At 39.7% G+C, this 20,366-nt stretch overlaps 1 protein-coding gene across 1 annotated transcript in view; it reads left to right on the top strand.

The window, feature by feature from the left end:
* The window catches only part of Top1 (DNA topoisomerase I), an 89,541-nt gene extending 71,203 nt beyond the window's left edge, over positions 1–18,338 (top strand). Inside the window, exons 12-21 of the mRNA XM_050151076.1 lie at positions 1,238–1,425; positions 1,678–1,822; positions 8,603–8,746; positions 9,631–9,816; positions 10,609–10,677; positions 11,227–11,341; positions 12,826–12,953; positions 16,152–16,246; positions 16,542–16,691; positions 17,028–18,338. Coding sequence (XP_050007033.1) covers positions 1,238–1,425; positions 1,678–1,822; positions 8,603–8,746; positions 9,631–9,816; positions 10,609–10,677; positions 11,227–11,341; positions 12,826–12,953; positions 16,152–16,246; positions 16,542–16,691; positions 17,028–17,130 — 1,323 coding nt within the window. The 3' untranslated portion in view covers positions 17,131–18,338. The remainder of the gene's footprint in view (positions 1–1,237; positions 1,426–1,677; positions 1,823–8,602; positions 8,747–9,630; positions 9,817–10,608; positions 10,678–11,226; positions 11,342–12,825; positions 12,954–16,151; positions 16,247–16,541; positions 16,692–17,027) is intronic.
* Positions 18,339–20,366: the final 2,028 nt, after the last annotated feature.

Raw genomic sequence — 20,366 nt, 5'->3', positions numbered from 1 at the left:
CTCACCTGAGAAAATGCTGCTACCAAGAAGCCGTGCTTAACTCCTCTGTTCTTTTGTGTCTAGGATTACTTCCCAAGCTCTCTCAGATTTTATGTGGATTATAGTTGCCCCACTTTGGGTGCCATTTTTTTTTTTTTGACAGAGGTTTCTGTCCTGCCTGGTCCTGCAACTCTTCAATCCCAAAGAAACACACAGAGGTCTGCATTAATCATAAACTGATTGGCCTATTAGCTCAGGCTTCTTATTAAGTCTTACATCCTACATTAACCTATAATTCTTGTGTGTGTCAGCGTGTGGCTTGCTACCTTTTATTAGTGAGTCATTCTCACCTTCCTCTGTGTCTGGGTTAAGACTGCAAACTGAGTCAGTCTTTCTTCTTCCCAGAATTCTCAGATTCTCGTTGCCCTGCCTACACTTCCTGCCTGGCTACTGGCCAATCAACATTTTATTAAAACAATACAAGTGACAGGATACAAGATTCATTTATTTACTATGTATACATTATTCAGCCGGCATGTCAGAAGAGGGCACTAGATCTCATCATGGATTGGTTGTGAGCCACCATGTGGTTGCTGGGAATTGAGCTCAAGACTTCTGGAAGAATAGCCAGTGCTCTCAACCTCTGAGCCATCTCTCTAACCCCCACAGTATTAATTTTTAAGGTTAACATTTAAAAATATCTGGGTAGAACTGGGACTGCAGCAGCTCATTTGCCTGAAGGCTTGCATGAAGCCCTGGCTCCCAGAACTGCATAAAACCATGCATGGTGGTGGTACATTTCTGTAATAACAATCAATCTTTGGGAAGTGGAGACTAGAAAATCAGAAATTTAAGATCATTTTAAGTTGTAGAGAGTTTGAAGATATCCTGGGATACATGATGCATGAGACCATATAAGTTGAATTGAAAATAAGTGACATTCATAGGTCTGTACCCTTTACAATAGAAGACCAAGGGTTGATGCTGTAGCTCAATGATAGAGTACCTATCTGGTATACATTAGATTTAGCTCAGCAGTACTACAAAAGACACAAGTGAGAACCTGTGTCATTTATTCTCAGTAGATTTTTTGGCAATTTATTATGTATAAGTTTAAGATCCAGTAGACATTTTCCTTTATTTGAGTTTATTTCTGAGCAAATTTTGGTCTTTACCTCTTGTTCTTTCTCTCACAAGAGATAAAGTTAAGTAAGTTTTAGCAGGCAGGAGTTAAAGTACTTCCTTGCTCTTATTTCAGAAAATCAAAGAAGAAAATGAAAAATTATTGAAAGAATATGGCTTTTGTGTTATGGATAATCATAGAGAACGGATTGCCAACTTCAAGATAGAGCCTCCAGGGCTTTTCCGTGGCCGGGGTAACCATCCCAAGATGGGCATGCTGAAGAGAAGGATCATGCCTGAGGACATCATTATCAACTGTAGCAAGTGAGCACGAAGGTTCATCTTTAGGGGTAGACTTGAGATGCAGAGCTTTTTCCTCAAAGCTGGTGGTTGGGGCTATGAAAAGAGCTTTTTATATTTCCATGGGTAGATTTCCAAGTTTTTGTTCAGAATTGCGATGGGTGGGAGGTGGTTGAAAATACATACTTAGCAGATAGGTCCACTTCTGGTTATGAAAAGGGACGTGGTTTGTCACTTTTCATTTTATTTACCTAGTCTACATGGTTATTTTCACAGAGATGCCAAGGTTCCTTCTCCTCCTCCAGGACATAAATGGAAAGAAGTCCGACATGATAACAAGGTTACTTGGCTGGTCTCCTGGACAGAGAATATCCAGGGTTCTATTAAATACATCATGCTGAATCCCAGTTCACGAATCAAGGTAAGCATAACACAACACCTTGGTGGGGCTGATAATCTCTTTTTTTATTGCCTTGCAGTGTGCTTTTACAAGTTTAAAACTTTAACAAGTTCAAAACTTAGACCTTCTGCCTGGCAGTGGTGGCACATGCCTTTAATCCCAGCACTTGGAAGGCAGAGATAGGCGGGTCTCTTGAGTTCAAGGCCAGCCTGGCATCCATGCAAGTTTCAGGACAGCCGGGACTGTTACAATAGAGAAACCCTGTCTTGAAATACCCGTCTCCCCAATCCCCCCGCCCAAAAACAAAAAATTAAAAACAAAACAAACCTCATCTCATTCCCTCAAAGGAGGCAAGTGCTTTCATGGTTATCATTACCTGCTAACCTCCCAAAGATGTTTCCGTTTGTGTTATATTGTATTTATGGTAATAGCAATTGCGCAGATGCATCTCTTGCATTCACAGTTACTGCTTACTGTCTGGTAGTCAGGATGTGAGAAGTGTAGGAATTTTCTATGAATGTAGATACAAGCTATAAAACCTAGAGTTTTATATATTGGCTTTCTAAGGTCTCAAGTGAATTAAGTTCCTTTAAGAACAGATGTGATTTCATGTATTGAAAGCCCACCATATATTATCTTACACACTCGTGGTGTTTTTAATTATTAGAGTTATTGAAAGTGACTGTCTTGCTCTCTTGTTAGCTAACTAGCTATATGCTCTGAAGAGTTCTACAAGCTTCCTCCATCAGACATTGTGGAAATGTGAATTACAACTAAAAGAGCAAAAACAGCCAAGGAATTAGTTCTATGTAATCTAGAACTGTTTTCCATTCAATAGTCTGAAGCTAAAGACTTTTGAAACACTTGTTTATAAGGATTTAGTTTGTTAATATCTGAGAGTTAGAGGTGGAAAAAGCTATGTAGATAGATGTATACTTTCTAGCTTACACCCTGTGGTCTGATTTATGTCTCTACTTTCTTATTGAAAAATACCACCTGGGTATGTTTTTCTGGTTCTGAGTAAGTATAGAATCAAGAAGGAGAGCAGAGAAAGAAAGTTAAAAATCATGCTATTCTCCCTCGTGTAATTAGCTTACAGAGCTACTATAGAAGTGGATAAGCTATAGTTTTATTCCTAGACACACTTGAAGGTTGGTGGGCAAATTGTGTAAGGATTCAGTTGTATTAGAAGAAAGGTAACTGTTATTAATAGATTAGTTTTTTAAATTAAATTTATAGTTTATTTTTATTTCATATGCACTCATTTGTGTTCATGTATGTCTGTGTGAAGGTGTAGATCACCTGAAACTGAAGTTACAGGCAGTTATGAGCTGCCATGTGGGTGCTTGGTGATGAGTTGGGGTCCTCTGGAAGAAAGAATAGCCAGTGCTTCTATCTGCTGAGCCATCTCTTGAGCACCTAGTTGTTTTTCTTAACATCCTTAATACTCTCTCTTTTTTTTTTTTTTTTAGAGGAAGTCCAATTAAAGTTAGGTGTTTAAAGAGGTCTTCTAAGCACATTGGGGTGCCTATGGACAAAAGAGGGTACATAGGGAATATGTTAATCAGAAACTGTCGAATACGGTTGGGGGAAATGGCATGATAGGTAAGACCTGACCTGAGTTTATGTCTCCAGCACCCACATAAAGCTAGGCAAAGCCAGGCATGCCTGATGATAGGAACCCACTCATCAGCCAGCTTAGCTGAGATTGTGAGTTTCAGGTTCGGTAAGAGATCCTGTTTTAACCAGGTGGAGGGGCTAAAGGGATGGCTCAGTGGCTAAGAGCACTGGGTGTTTTTTCCAGATGACTGGAGTTAAATTCCCAGCACCCACATGGCAGCTCACAACCAGTTCAGTTCCAGGGCACCTGATGCCTTCTTCCAGCCTCTGGGTACTACATGTATGTGGTACATACACAAAATACCCATAGTACATTTAAAAAAATAAATGTTTTAAAAATAAGGTGGAGGGTCTCTTTATGCTTGCACAGGGATTTGTGCCTACATGCACATGTGCATATATCACACACCACAATGTGTATGTACTATCTACACTACAACTACTAAGTAGTGGTGGATCCATAACATCATGAATACACTAAATATCATACACTAATAGTAAATTCTATGTATATCACCACAGGCAAAAACTTGTCAATCTATGATGAATATTATTTTAGTGTTGAAAGGCTTTTTCATGTAAGTTGATATTTAATAACCATAACAGGGTCCACTTTGTAGATGAATAAATTTAGTCTGTGGGAATTAAAAAAAAAAAAAGTCCTACATCTGATAGCTGGTAACTCTGTCAGTTTTCTTGGAAAGTAATTTAGATCTCTAATCTCATGCTCTCCCATGACATCCTGCAGTTAAATTGTGGCCAGTCTTAAATAGCATGCCAAAGAAAAGACTGTGTTCTGTTCCAGGAAAAGAACCACTTAAGGACTTTGAATGGAAGGGTGTCTTAAACAGGTTACCAACTTTAGCAAGATTAGTAGGAATGAGATGTAATCACAGCAATAAATATAAGCTGTGATAAATGCTGCTGAGCAGAGTAGGAACACCATTTAAGTGTATACCTCAGGGCTTGATCTTATCTCAGTTTCAGGGAAAGCTTCCCAAAAAGATAATATTTAAGATTTGATTTATGAGATGAATATGAATTTTATTTGTCTGTGGAAAGAGAAACAAAAGGAATTAACATTCCAGAGAGAGAATGAGACCTTCTGAAATCTCTGCCATGAGAAAGAAAGGCTCAGATATTTGGACCGCAGTAAAAATGCCCCCAGCATTGTTGGCTTAATTTGTGTAAAAAAGAGACATGAAGAAGGCCCTACAGAGGGATACAGGCTGGGACTTTAGCTCCAAGTCTTTTTTTTTTTTCCCCTTTTTTATTCCTCCCTCCCTCCCTCCCTCCCTCCCTTCCTTCTTTCCTTCCTTCCTTTTATATTTTCTTTCTTTTCTTTTTTTAAAGCAATTCCTAAGTCCAAAAGGAAACTACTAACCTAGATCTTAAAGAGAAAAATAGGCTTGACTTGTGGCATAATTGATAGTTGTGACTACTCGGTGAAGCCTAGATTTCACACAAACAGGAAAATTAGGCCACGAGACAACTGTTGTTTTTCAGGCAAGAAAACTGTAGAGACCAAGGCAGATAAGGGCAATGGGAGTGGAGAAAGGGAAATAGATTCCAAATATATGGTTGTTGTGTTCTCTTATAGGCAAAGATTATAATGGATTGTAATTCTCACAAGAGGGAGTTCTTGTGCGAACTAGAGTACCACCTTAATTAGAGCGGAAAGCCAGCCAGTTTTACCCAGACAATAACCGGATAACTGCATAGCAAGTATTTTTTCCAGGTTTCTTAGACAGTAGCTAAGATAGTAAACTTGAGAATCACCCAGAGATTATCCCTGTCTAGATGCATGTGCCCAAGATACACTTGACTTGAGTCAACTGGGATGAGATTCTCAAAAAAAAAAAAAAAAAAAAAAGTCATTATCAAAGAGGTGATGTTGTTGGCCCAGGGGTGAGGTGGTGCCTCTGGCTTCTTTTTGTTTTTGTTATTTTGGGTGTTCTTTCGTTCTTTCTTTCTGTCTGTCTGTCTGTCTGTCTTTCTTGACAGGGTTGCTCTGTAGCTTTGGAGCCTGTCCTGAAACTAGCTCTTGTATCCCAGGCTGGCCTCGAACTCACAGAGATCCGCCTGCCTCTGGTCCCGAGTGCTGGGATTAAAGGTGTGCACCACCACCACCGCCCGGCTGCCTCTGGCTTCTTGAACTTGTTCTCAGTCCTGTCTTAAGCTGTCTTCCCTTTAACAAAACAGCAATGTCTTTAGAGGTTGGGGTTTGATAATACCTTGAATAGTTTTTAATTTTGTGTTGCTACCCAGAGAAGCATTCTTTTCTTAAATAATTTTTTTCTTCTCTTAAACAAAGGTTCAAGCTTTAGGAGTTTTGGGGGGTTGTTGTTTTAATTTATTTTTATTTTATGCATATGAGTGTTTTGCCTGCATGAATGTATGTGCGATGTGTTGTATGCCTCGTGGCCGTGAAGTCCAGATAAAGGCCTGAACAGTAGGAACAGTGTTGAGTTACTGGAAACCAAATGTAGTTCCTCTGTAAGAGCAACAAGTGCTCTTAACCTCTGGCCATTTCTGAGTTTTATTTTTAATAAATTATTTCAACTATGTAAGAATAGATATATAATAAATTCTTGACCCTAACATCTGACATTATCATGGCACCATATTCAATATATTCAATCACTTAATAACAAAAAGTATTCTGATATGCTGGACATTGTGGTACAAACTTTTAATCCTAGTATTTGGAAGGTCTTGGTTTTGTTGTTGTTGTTTTTCCTCTTAAATTCTGTTAGATTTCACATGGTACAGTGGATGCTACCATGCCGGTACACATAGGAATCTATGGGTGGCACTAACTATACTCACTGAGTTATCATAAAACCAAAAACTTGAAGTTGGTGGGTATAGAGGGCTTGAGGAAAAATGAGAGATAGATAAGATCATATTTCATTGTATACATGTATGACATTTTTAAAAAATACAGATGTGGCAATTCATAATAATAATAAAGCTGGGCATGGTAATGCTTGTAAACCCAGCTCTGGGGAGGTAGAGCCAGGATTCCTGGGCCTGGCTTGTCCAACAATCTGGCCTAAGTGGTGATTTCCAGGTCAGTGAGAGACCCTATCTCAGAAACAAGCGTCTGACCATGCTGAGTTTGTCTTACATGTTCAAATGTAGTGGCAAATGGCATCTTTCTCAATATGGATTCCTACGAAGGGCTCAAAGACGAATTCAACTCACTTCCTTCTCTGCAGCCGTGACTCATCTGCCTGTTTTACTGAGTGGATAAGTATCTAGATTTATAAGAGAAAGTATGGTGATCACTGGTTTATAACTGACACTAACTAGTTTTCTCTCTATTATGGAGAGGTTCCCAACTAGGGGAAAGAGGAGAGAGAGGGAGTCAAGGCTCCTACAATAACTGTTGTTTTACCAAACTGCTTTTCTGTTCCACATCAGTAATCTCTCCAGCCCCAGATTCTTGTATTCTTCAGAGCCTGTTTTTTCCTGTGTTAATGTCAAACTCTTTGCCTATATGGAATTTTCCTAATCTTTCTTGTTTTGACATTATTAGTCCTTGCTTGTGGGTCTGTTTTCACTCAGGATGGTAGCAGAAATCAGTTGTTTAATGACGATTTTTTAAATCTTTTAATGATAGTTATTATTTAAGAATTTCATGTATACATACAGTTTATTTGGATCACTCCCAACTTCCCACCTTCAACTATTCCATGTTAAACACACACACCTTCCTCTGAATTTCATGGCAACTCTTTTTAGTAACCCACTCAGTTGAACTAGTGGTGCCCACATATGCATGGGTGTGGCCTTCCACTGGGGCATGGGCAAGCTACCAGGTACCACACCTCTAAAGAAAACTAAGCACAACACCTAACAGTCACTAAATGTCAGGAACTCCTCAGCTACAAGTTGGGACTTGTGTACACTTCCCTCCCCACTCCATACAGGAATGCTGACTGGCTTGATCCTGTGCAGGCAACCACAGATGCTATGAGTTCTTATAGAATGGCACTACCATGTCCAGAAGACACTTTGGGCCCAGTCCTCACTAACCTGTGCCTCAAATAGTCTTTCCATCACCTTTTCCAATGCTTCCTGAACCTTGAGGTCAGAGTGTGTGATATAGAGGTCCCATTCATGGCTGAGCATCCTACAGTCAGTGGTTCTCTGTACTTAAGACCATTTGCAGCCTTGGTATTAACCACATCCATATCTTGCACAAGTTTTGCTGATGAGGACCAAGAGCTGCACTAGTCTGTGGGTATAGAAATATGTATTTAGAAGACAGCTTTTTACCTCCATATCTTTTTAGCAAAATCATGGTAGTACCTTCATGCCTCAGACCTATGAGCTCCCCAGCCACAGGTTCTCGGTTAGGTTTCCAATATCAGGTATGTGTAACATTTTTATAACATTTCATGGGCTTTCAGATCAGACCTCAGGCTTTATGTTGAAAGCTCCAAAGAAGGAGGGAAGGTATCCCCAGAAACATTGTTTTTCTCAGTCTCACCAGACCCTGCTTTTTAATATAGAAGTTAGAATCTATAACTGTTCATGGAAGTCATTGTGTTCCTTGCTAATTACATGTAGTCTTAGGTTTTTTTTTTTGATAGCTCCGTGAAACTCAATGGCTGTCTTAAATTTATTAGAGGTCAGTGCTAGCAGAAAATTGGTATTGAATCTGAGATTCAGGAGCAAGGCTGTGGTGCATGTGAGGGACTGGGAATGCATCTGTTCTTTCTGTTGACAGGAGTCAGTTTGGGGGGCTGGAGAGATGGCTCAGTGATTAAGAGCACTGGCTGTTCTTCCAGAGGTCATGAGTTCAATTCCCAACAAACATATGGTGGCTCACAAGATCTGATGCCCTCTTCTGGCCTGCAGGCATACATGTAGACAGAACACTATATACATAATAAATGAAATCTTAAGTAAGTTTGGGGGCATGGCTTGTGGGCTTCTACCAAGAGTGTGAACATTTTATAGACTCGGAAGCTTTTTTAGCAATTATACGCGGGTCTGTTGTGCTTAGTGGAAGTATAACAGGTTAAATAAATGTTCCAGACTTTCTCTTCAGTTCTGTGATTTTCAGCATTGCTTAAGCTCTGGTTATACTCTTATATTCAGAGCTCTGAATATTCAGTATGCTATTCTACACTCTGTAAATAATCCACCTTTGGAATGTGGTCTCTACAGGGTGAGAAAGACTGGCAGAAATACGAGACTGCTCGGCGGCTGAAGAAATGTGTGGACAAGATCCGAAATCAGTATCGGGAAGACTGGAAGTCTAAAGAGATGAAAGTTCGGCAGAGAGCTGTAGCACTGTACTTCATTGATAAGGTGGGAGCAGGTTCCTTTATCCGCATTGGACAGTTCTGTTTACAGGTATAGGGAGTATCAGCTCTGTAAGTATAGGGTCAGGAGTATTTATCTGCTGTGTGACTTATCACCAAGTCTATCCTAGTAGGAAAAGTAGATGTGGCTACAAAGAGGCATCCACAATACGTTTGCTGTTGAGTACTACTCATCTTTGTAACAGAAGGTTCTACATAAATTGAATTTTTCTTTTAGGGGACAGTGAAGATAACTGTGATACTTTAAAACTTTTTTTACTACCCTAACCTCTAATGCGAAAGTACTTATTTTATGTCAAAGTCCAACACACATATTTGTTTCTATGCAATCAGTTCAGAAATTGCACAAACCACTTCTTAACTACTAGACCTGAATTCTGATATTTCTTCTCCATTTCATTCTTTTAGAAAAAGATGATTATAACTTACAAAATTAAACAAAGTGTGATTTATTACAAATACATTTTCAAAGATAGTACTATAGAGTTCAGTTTCTTAGTACTCTAAGTTGTTTTTCTTTTCATTTTGCTCTGTTTATAGTTTAGCCCAAATTCTGAATTCCCACAAAATTGATAACAGTTTTAATGTGCCCAGTGGAAAAAATTGTTCTCATTTGTTCCCTTGTTAAATTTTCTCTCTATCTCCATTCTAAGGATACAGTAGAGAAACTTAGTCTTTGACTATCTCTGTGTCTTTCACATGAGTCACAACATTGTAGAATCTGAGTTTCCAGGCTGTGCAGACTGATGGCTTCATCCACAGAAGAATTGAGGGTTCTGGTTTAGGGTTTCCTAGAGATCATATACGGTCTATGTCTCTTCACTGATGTTTATCTCTTTCTTAACAACCCCAACCCCCTTTCCTGCGCAGCTTGCTCTGAGAGCAGGCAATGAGAAGGAGGAAGGAGAAACAGCAGACACTGTGGGTTGCTGTTCACTTAGAGTGGAACACATCAATCTACACCCAGAATTGGATGGTCAAGAATATGTGGTGGAATTTGACTTTCTTGGAAAGGACTCAATCAGATACTATAACAAAGTCCCAGTTGAAAAAAGAGTAAGTTCATGTGGTCTGTGCTCTCTGGCTTGCTTTTTTACTTATTCATTCAACAAATATTTATTGAGTGCTTTTTGTATGTTCCACATTTTGCTGGGCTCTAGTGAAAATACTCTCAAAGAAAGATACTGCTTTGCTTGGTGTGTTCTCTGCCTCATTTTAGCCCCATCCTGCAACCTCTGCTACTTTGCTAGGAATATGCAGCCATCTCTGGAAGCAGTTTGTAACAGTCTGCAGAGAGTTAGCCCTTACAGCAAACTTAGCATAAATTGGACCCAACCACTTTAGCAATTTTAAGCACATGACATCATCAAGTCATGCCGCACACTTGACACTTTGTGCCTTTGCTTAGCCCCAGGCCAATTCCCAACTGAATAAAGTGATAATTTTTCAGTTTTCCGTTCTCTGAGCCTATCACAGTAGATCATGCTGCAGTTCCATAGACCCATGAGATAGGCATACATGCACTTATTACTCTCGTCTACTAGATAACAGTGCATATAAGCTAAGTCATGCAACTGGGGGAAGCATATAGTTTGAATATAAGGGAGAGTTTCTGTTTTTAGGAAGTAGACACTGGGATGTTTAGAGCTAAAGTGCTATAATACATACCCACAAATGACTCAGAACAGATACTTAGATAATTATGTAAATTTACACATACAAAGCAAGAATTTTGGTATAGTATTGATGGGTGGTCACTGTGCCTTTTTCTGTTTTGCAAGTTTTTGTGACTTTAACGTTATTTCTGAAGATTTTAAGAATAATAATAATGGGGCTTACTTCTTTTAGGTTTTTAAGAACTTACAACTATTTATGGAGAACAAGCAGCCCGAGGATGATCTTTTTGATCGACTTAATGTGAGTAGACCCTGGCCTAGAGTCCCAGGCAGTCTCATGCTCCTGAAGACAAAAGTTGCCAAAGGATGCTTGGGCTGTTATCCATTCAGGCTAGCTTGTCAGTGACATTCTATTGCCCTTCCTCCCTGGGAGCACACAATGCATCTGTAACCAAGAGCAGACACCCTCTGCTTCACATTACTACCAGAGCCTCAGGCAGAGGCCTACTGTATTTTTTCCTCTTTCTTGCATTCTTTCATGAGATGCCCAGCTGCCTGTGCTAGAGAACTAAGACTCTCACTTGATTTCTGTACTGGGAAAGACTTATAGAAAAGAACAAATTTGTTTTGAACTGCTCAAGATTGAAGTACTTTGTAGGAAGGTATCATGCAATCTTGTATTCTGAAATTGTTTTCCTTCTTTGGCTAACTTCCATCTTAGAGGACAGGGCAATAACTTACCAGGATGATGACAGCTGGCACAATGACTCCTAGTGCTTACTGCAAGGAAAAGTTTAGTTTGGCTTTTACTCCAATTTCAATATCCTCTGTGTTGCTTTGTCTTCTGCAGACTGGCATTCTAAATAAGCACCTTCAGGATCTCATGGAAGGTTTGACCGCTAAGGTGTTTCGTACATACAATGCATCCATCACGCTACAACAGCAGCTTAAAGAGCTCACAGCCCGTAAGTAGTTCTGTTAGGCTGCCCCTCGGATGGTACCAGAGCTTCACTCTTCCCCTCTGACCTCTAGAAGAGGCCTAGCTATCTAAACAAAACCAGTGCCTTTCTTCCCACTCCTACCCCAAATTCTAGATTAACCTCATGGAATGATACAAGAACTTTTGCTCTAAGAATTTTTGTGTTTTCTCTGTGTTACTTAAATCTTACAAGGTACACACAATGCTATTAAATTGGGGAGGGTAAAGTTGTCATAGTTTCCAGAAAAATATGAGAGTAAATTTTTTTTCTGGTATTTTTGTTGTTGTTGTTTTGTTTTCTTAATAGTATGGTACATAATAATTACTCTTAGGACCTTAGTACTTTCTTTTTTCCCTTCTTCATTTAAGTTCTCACATTATCTGAAGGCTGGCCATAACTCATTATGTGCTCCAGACTAGCCTTAAATAGTAAACCTACTGCCTAAAGCCTCCCCACAGTTGGAACTGTAAGCATGAGCCACCAACATTCCTGGGGCCTGGATTTCCATAGTCTTCTGTAAGTGTGTCCAGTAGTCTCAGATGAGCCAGAAAAGGGTATAACTGAAAATCAATATTTTAGGGTATGATTTTTATTTTTTTATTTATTTTTTTAATTTATTTTGTGGTCGTTGGTGTTTTGTCTGCATGTATGTCTGTGTGAGAATGCAGGATCCCCTGGAATTGTAGTTATGGACAGTTGCGAGCTGCCATGTGAGTTTTTGGTCCTTTGGAAGAGCGGCCAGTGCTCTTAACCAGTGAGCCATCTCCCCAGTCCTAGGATGTGATTTTTAAAAATTGCTTTAAAAAAAAAAAAATGAAGTCGGATCCCTAGAACTAGCATTACAAATGGTTGTGAGGCAACACCAGGGGTATTAGAAACCAAATCATTTCCTTGCAGGTCCTCTGCAAGAACATGAAGTGTATTTAACCACAGAGCCATCTCTGCAGCCTCTGTCATAATGGCTTTAACATACACAGTTTAAGATTTTTTCATCTCATCTTTCTGTAGTCTTTTCATGTTCTTCAGGCTACGTTTGGATGGTAATTTGGAGACAGGGAATGAGACAAGCAGTAGAAGGGTCTATGGCCAAATTCCTGAGGTTTTTTTTTTTTTTTTAATGTAGATTTCCTTGTGATATTAGATACAAGCTGGGCACAGTAGTTCTAGCTGCTCAGGAGCCCAGTAGTTTAGAGACTACCTGGACTACATAGTAAGACCTGCTTACAAAATCTAGTAAGCTTAAAAAAAGAAAGTAGACTTCTAAAATTCCTCTTGTGATAGGAACTCATTTGGGTTTATGTAGACATTTCCTGCTTTTGACGAAAATTTTGACCTTGTACCTTCAGGGAAACTTGGTTATGATAAGTTGAAGGTCGGTACAAACATCACAAGGATGAAGTCCATAGAAGATATGTCATTTATACATTATTGGTATATAAATTGTCTGTTACTATTTTATTTCTTTACAGCTGATGAGAATGTACCAGCAAAGATTCTATCTTATAACCGTGCCAATCGAGCTGTTGCAATTCTTTGTAACCACCAGAGGGCGCCACCAAAGACCTTTGAGAAATCAATGATGAACTTGCAGTCTAAGGTATGGAGGGTTCCAAAGGTAGGATAGCAAAGGGAGTCAGTCGTGTGCAACATCTTATAAAAATGAGAGGCTTCTGGAATCTGATCTTGTGTAGGCTGGGATAACAGCAGATTAGCTTGGTTCCATTCTGAAGAAATATCTGTTGTATAGCTAACAAGTAGAGATTATTGGATAGCATCAATACTATCTGTTAGTTCGTTTGTTTTCCTAAAATGTTTGTGCTGGGAACACAAGTTCTGTATTAGTTATTTTCTACTTTGAAGTGCTAACTTTGATGAACCCCTGAATTGCTAATTGTTGTCCCTGTTATAGTTAAGAAAAATGGAAATAAGAGTGCAGCTTTGTGGTAGAATGCTTGTCGAGCATGGAGCACTAGGCTCCATCCCTAGCACCACAAAAAATAAAGTCTTATGCTCTAGCCAAGATGAAAGATACACCTCAGTGGTGTAGCCTACCTATGCTTGTCTACCTCACCTGAAACCCTCGGTTTAGTCCCTAAGGTATAAGCAGGGGAAGGGAAAGTTAACTCTTTCATATCAGATTGTTTCAAGTTTAAAAGATGGTCAAGCAATGGTGTTTAATTCCCCTCTAATCCTAGCACAGATGTTAACATCTGTTAAATTCAGATCTGACTGTGTCAGGGTTATGCCCTATAGGGAGAGACTGATAAAAACAGGTTGATGTTGTCCAGTGTCGTGCAGCTCTCCTTCCTCTCTCTTATCATTGGCTGCTTAGCTCTGCATCTGAACTCCCTCACCCAAAATGAAAGTTTGCAGATACTTCATGATGAAACAGTTGCACATGGAAACCAGTTATATTAAAACACAGTTTGTGGCACAGGAATTAAGATCTTCATTTAAGGTTTTGAGGTAGTCCTAATAATTACTATACAGTCTAAGATAGTAATAAATAAAAGTGATATTTCAAGATTTCTATAACACTGTAATGTATAATAGGAAACTATTCAATCTGTTGTTAATAGTCACAGGATAAGTTTTATTTCTTTGAGTTCTTGCCTTAAAGAGGAATTAATAAAGGTCAGCTAGAGAGTAGCTGAAGTACAGATATAAATTTTTTTCTACCCAAGTTTATGGAATTCTGTACTTGGACAACTCAGTTTTATGAAACTGCTTTGTAGTAAAACTTAAACCCACATTTCAGAAAATTTTTTCTCTATTAAGATTTTTTTTTGACGGACGGTGGTGGCGCACGCCTTTAATCCCAGCACGAGGCAGAGGCAGGCGGATCTCTGTGAGTTCGAGACCAGCCTGGTCTACAAGAGCTAGTTCCAGGACAGGCTCCAAAACCACAGAGAAACCCTGTCTCAAAAAACCAAAAAAAAAAAAAAAGAAAAAGAAAAAAGATTTTTTTGAGTACCCAGGCATGATGTATATAAATCTAAAGATAAAATCTAGAGGCTTTGCTGCAGCTGGCCTGAAGGGAATCTTCATATCCACAGTGAGTGAATACAGATCACAGAGCTCTCTAGTCTATGTACAGGGTTAGCAAGCCAAGAACCCCACCGACTGCTGTCTTAGCATTTACCTTTGTTTTGCCCTTCTGTTAAACGGAGATCCTCTGATACTGCTTACTCCTTAGGTTGTCATTCTAAGCTCAGACTAAAGCCTGAGTACTGGGGTGCCGTTTACCCAGTTTAGGAGATCCTTCTTGGATCATTTGTTGCTCTTAATCTGGAACCCCTTTTGAGCAGCTCAGAATGTCTGACAAACAAGCCCTCCAAGCCTCGGAACCTTTGCCTATGTGCCCACAAAGCAAACACATGCTCCATTGCCTAGTGAATCAATGGCGTCTTTGATGCTTAGAGAATTTGACATAGCTTGCCAGTTTAGCATTCACAGAAATGGTTAAGCTGCATTTCTAGCCTAAGAAGCATCTGGTTAGTGGTAGCTATTATGCTTTTGTGTGCACAGTCAGTTCCAGTAACTTAAACGACATAGATGTTGGAAGGAAGCCACTAACAGTAAAACATATTTAATGATTCTCTCACAATGGTGCACTGTTTCTAATCTTAGGCTGCATTTTATGTGGGTTTGGTTTTTTTTTTTGCGGGGGGGGGGTTGTTTGTCTAACAAATTTTAGGCTCAGTCAACAATAATCCAGTGTGTGTCAGTCAACATGTATTACTCAGGGATATTCTCTTGACCTCACAGGTCATCAGGGTGATCACAGGAATGAGACTTTTTTGGAACCCAGCAGCACAACTCACTAGCTTTAGCTTTAGTACCCTAGTATTGCCTACTGCTGTTTCTAAGCAACATCCAAAGCAGAACTTAGCTTTTCAAGGATTCCAACAAGCAAGAAAGGATGAAAAATGTTCTGGCTTTTCTTTATAGATATGGATTCCATAAGATTACCTTTGTGGAGGAAAAATCTGCAATTGATGTTTTTCACATCTCTCTTATTGAGTGACTAATTTTCTTCTCAGTTTAGACTTCTCTACTTTCTAAAACAGAAAGTCGGGGCCATTTATAATTAATGCTATTTGCCTTTTTTTATTATTATTTTCCTAAATATTCTCTTTAGTACATCCTTTTTCTCAAAGCTGGCATTTCTTTCCCAGAGTTGATAAATGTGAGAAATGATCAGTGCTTCCTTAGTAGATAATGAGAATCCAGTCTCAATATTGAGTTTCTCCTACAGTATTCTTAAAAGGGATGCTAAAGGCCAGATATTGCAACCCACACCTATAATCCAAGCATTTGAGAGTCAGAATCAGGCAAATCTCTGAGTTCAAGGCCAGCTTAGTCTTGAGTTCCGTAATGAGTTCCAGGATGGCCAAGACTATATATTGAGACCCTGTTTGGTTTTTGAGATTAACAGACTGACAACAAAGAAATACTGATGCCTGGCACAGGATTCATTTGATGATAGCTGTCATCTGGGCCCTCCTCTTTTCTCTAAAGCTACGTGTTTCCCTGAAAGATTGCAACCAGATTTCCAGATTACTTTTATAGAACTTCACATTGTTTAAAGTTCACTGAAGAACATAAATGAGTAGCAGACAGCGGCTGGGTTGTTTTCTGTGGTCACTGTCCATCCCTTGCCCTCATAAATCCACCCCTGTATTTATACTTGCAAACACTGACAACTCCCAGGCTTTACATTCTAAGATGGAGCCCTTCTTTTCCCTCTCTGGCTCATTTTATTCCTAACTTTACTGCTATTTTTTCTGCCTAGATTGATGCCAAGAAAGACCAGCTAGCAGATGCTCGAAGGGACCTGAAAAGTGCTAAGGCTGATGCCAAAGTCATGAAGGATGCAAAAACCAAGAAGTATGTATCTGATACTATACCAAGGGCTGGCTAAGAAACAACAGTTGCCCTCATAATATAGAGACCTGGGTGTCCCAGCTCACCTACCTTATTATAGCTATCTTTGATCTCACAATCCTCTTAGCTTCCCAGGCTAAACCACTATACTGAGCTTTTTTGTTTTGTTTTGTTTTTCCCAAGGATTTCTTGGGAAACTTTTCCATGCTTTTTCTCCTTTAGTGGCATGCGAGGACACACATAGTCTTGTTCTTATTCAGAGGTCAGTCTTAATGTATAATGAATGCCATTCTTCCAGGGTTGTAGAATCAAAAAAGAAGGCTGTACAGAGACTAGAAGAGCAGCTGATGAAGCTGGAAGTTCAAGCCACAGATCGAGAAGAGAATAAACAAATTGCCTTGGGAACTTCCAAACTCAATTATCTGGACCCTAGGATCACAGTGGCTTGGTAAGCATTAGGCCTGTGTAAAGCTCTTGCTGTTGCTTAAGGAAGGAAAGGTCTCTGAGAGTATTGCCAGCTTCCTCATGCCATGTCTCAGCTGCACACTTCTGGGAGAGCCACTGTTTACCTTCTCTCCATGGTTGTTGTTTAAAGTCTACCTTTTTGGTTTATAGATCTGTAGTAACACCTACTTTAGAGATCTCTGTTGAGATTAAATGGGGTGATGAAATAAAGTACTTTGAATATTTTTGGTGTACCAGAAAACCCTAGACTGCTGCTGTAGGCTGTTATTAAGGTACACTAATCTCCTTTCTCATCGCTACCTTTGTTTATTTTTTGCAGGTGTAAGAAGTGGGGAGTCCCAATTGAGAAAATTTACAACAAAACACAGAGGGAGAAGTTTGCTTGGGCCATTGATATGACGGATGAAGACTACGAGTTTTGACCAGTCTTGCCAGGGGTTCTATGAAAAGAGACAGTGTGGTTTGAGGAAGATGGATAAACTGAGCCTCACTTGCCCTCACACCTGAGGGAGAGGCTGTAAGTCTTAACAAACCAACATCTTTGCAAAAAGATAGACCTGGAGATATTATAAGGGAGAGCTGAGCCAGTTGTCCTATGGACAACTTATTTAAAAAATATTTCAGATATCAAAATTCTAGCTGTTTGATTTGTTTTGAATTTTATTTTTATTTTCAAGAGAGCAAGTGAATGGGAATTTGTCAGCATCCTGCCAAGCAAATTCAGTTTTGCTGCAATGTTTGGATTCTCTCAGCTACTGTATGCACAGTCTGATTATATTGGTGCGTTTTTACAGTTAGGGTTTTGCAATAACTTCTATATTTTAATAGAAACAAATTCCTAAACTCCCTCCTCTCCCCTATTTCAGGAATTTAAAATTAAGTAGAACAAATCAAAAACCCAGCGCACCTATTAGAGTTGTCACTCTATCGTCATGGGAATCAGTTTTCATTAAACTTGAAACAGTGTGACATCGGCAGTGTTTTGGTTCAGACACCTATTCACAGAAAAGCATGATGGGAAAATATTTCCTGACGAGTGTTTTTTTTTTAAGTGTGAATTTTTATTACTTTTTAAATTATTTTAAAATATTTAAGCCATCTTCTTGATCTTAAAGATCATGTAGCTGGGGGTGAGGAGAGATGAAGAGCGAGTGAGTCTAAGGATAATGAAATAAGCAGGGACTGAAACCATTTTCCCGTCAGTTTTGGTTTGGAGCATTCTTGGTGCCCTTTAAGAGATCCATCTTTTTCGTTGGAGACCCCAGTCTTTCATTTGAAAGATTTTATTGTCTAAAAACTTCTACAGGTCAATAAAATTAGAGGAAAATGAGCATTTGGTCCAAGAAAAACAAAAACAAACAAAAACAAAAAAAAAGTAAAAATAATCAAGATTTTAGGGCTTTTATTTTTTCTTTTGTAATTGTGTAAAAAAAAGGGGAAAACATAAAAAGCAAAATTTTAATGTGAAGACATTTTTTGCTATAATCATTAGTTTTAGAGGCATTGTTAGTTTAGTGTGTGTGCAGAGTCCATTCCCTCATCTTTCCTCAAGTATCTTCTATTTTTATCATGAATTCCCTTTTAATCAACTGTAGGTTATTTAAAATAAACTCCTACAACTTAACGGAAACTTAGCGTCTGCCTCTTTGTGAATGAGGCCCCAGGCCAGAATGAAGGCTCAGGGGCTGGGATTTAGTGCAGTACATGGTCTGCTCATTCAGGTCAGCAAGGGTAGGCAGGTCTCTCCCAGGGAAAGATGGATGGGGGCTTGACATGGAAGTCATCTGTCCTGATGTGGAATGAGAGTATCAAAGTCTCTTTCCATAAAGACAGGCCTAGAAAGCAATGGAAGGTACAATACAACCTTTAAGAATCACAGGAGCCCAGTGTGAGCAGTGCCTATTGAGCAAGACAAGACCACGTTTATTTGGGAAACTATTGTAGAGAGCTTTCTACTGGACAGAAGCAGAAGGTTGCTTAAGGTTTGCTTGTATGATGAAGCCTCCAGTCAGCACTAAGATCAGGCCAGTCAGCACTGAGTTCCAGATGTCAAAAGCTCCCAGGTAGAATAAAGACTCTCTGTATTGACTGGTTGGAAGTGTTTATTGTGTCCATTCCCAGAGCTGTAGGCACCCAATAGTAGCCCTAATCACCACAAAGTGTTCCTTCCATCACTGAAATTCGGGATGAAAAGGTGAAGTCTTCGGGCCAACAGGAAGGTCAGAATGGGCTACCAGTTGAAAGGCCTGCACCCCAGCTTGCTGCCTTGAGTAGTCTATACAGAACCACCTTCCTTAATGGTCTCAGTTATCACTGGTGCTCCACCCACAGCAGAGAATTCTTGGTCCCTTGAAGCTTGAATTTCACTGGACAGTGAGACAGGTAGCACTTAATCCCAAGGAATAAAACCAGTAAACAATCACTGGAATCAAGAGGGAATTTTGAACTCTGTAGTGTTGACTTAGCCGGACGGAACAGGTCTTTGGTAGCCAACTGATACTCTCTGGCTAGTGAAAAATGAAACTTATTCTGGGGACCTGAGTAAACCCTGATAACTAGGTTGTCAACTCTAGACAGATACTGAGCAGGAAGTTGTACCTACCTCTGGCAGGCCCCACCTGCCAGGTCTTGGTAACAGATGAAAAGCAAAAGTATGTCCTACTCAAGATAGAAAGGAACGTTCAAGGTTGAGTAAAATCACAGAATAGGAATCTCAGCTTATCCTGACTGGGACTGAGAAGTGGCTGCAAAGATTGGGTTTCGTGGGCTGGTAAGAGGGACAAAGTATAAAGGGCTCTGAAAGCAGGTTGAGCTTGGAGATAGGAGTAAGCTTATGTCCTTGCTGGCAACCTAATACATCTCAGTTCCAGCCACACAGGCAGAGAAATTCCATTCTGTGGTACTCAATAGCAGGCAAAGAGGAGCTCCTGTGTGGCACCTAAGCTACACATCTCCCCTCCCCTTGTCATCTGTGCTGCTAGTTCATCATCCCTGCCACATTAGAGAGAGAAACTTCCCAACCCCCAGTCTTTCCAGCCACCACCTCTTCCTCTCATCTCACAAACAAGTACCTGCCATGAGTCATTCTCACCACTCACTCTCCGCCCACTGCAACCCTGTCTGCCCCAGTCCCCTCCCTGGGGACTAGCCTTGGTCACTAGTGACCAACAAAGAGAAGCTCTCTGTGAATGGGAGTGGGTGCTACTTTTTTTTTTTAAATGTAATACTGTTTATTTAACTTCAAAAACATTTCAGCATTCTAAACATACAAAAAATAACAATGTTGCAAATTGCGTTTAGGTGCAGAGGGTTCTTGAACTTTCTTTGATGCAGTAGTTCTTTGCTTCGCTTAAGCACTGCTACTGAAGTGTATTTTACATGTCTTAAATACAATATTTTAAAATGTTTTTTAGTAAATACTAACAGGTTTGTCCAGCATTATGGGCCAGTTTTAGGCCGCTTTGATTAAGATCCCTCATGCCCATCTGCAACTTACAGTCCCACGGGTATCCTCCACTGGTCATTCTCTTAAACATGTCTTTTCTGGACATTTTATTAGAAAGGATTCACATCATGTAACCGCCTCTTCTAAAAGTGCCTCTCTGGGCTCCTATAATGTGTACTGGTTTTACCCCTATTTCTGTAAGGTTGTTTGGTA

The sequence above is a fragment of the Alexandromys fortis genome, unplaced genomic scaffold (assembly GCF_014885135.2).
Source record: "Alexandromys fortis isolate MF-2015 unplaced genomic scaffold, M_Fortis_MF-2015_v1.1 scaffold_27, whole genome shotgun sequence".
NCBI classification, from domain to species: domain Eukaryota; kingdom Metazoa; phylum Chordata; class Mammalia; order Rodentia; family Cricetidae; genus Alexandromys; species Alexandromys fortis.
The sequence above is the reverse complement of the archived record's forward strand: the minus strand, read 5'-3'. Positions and strand labels throughout refer to the sequence as shown.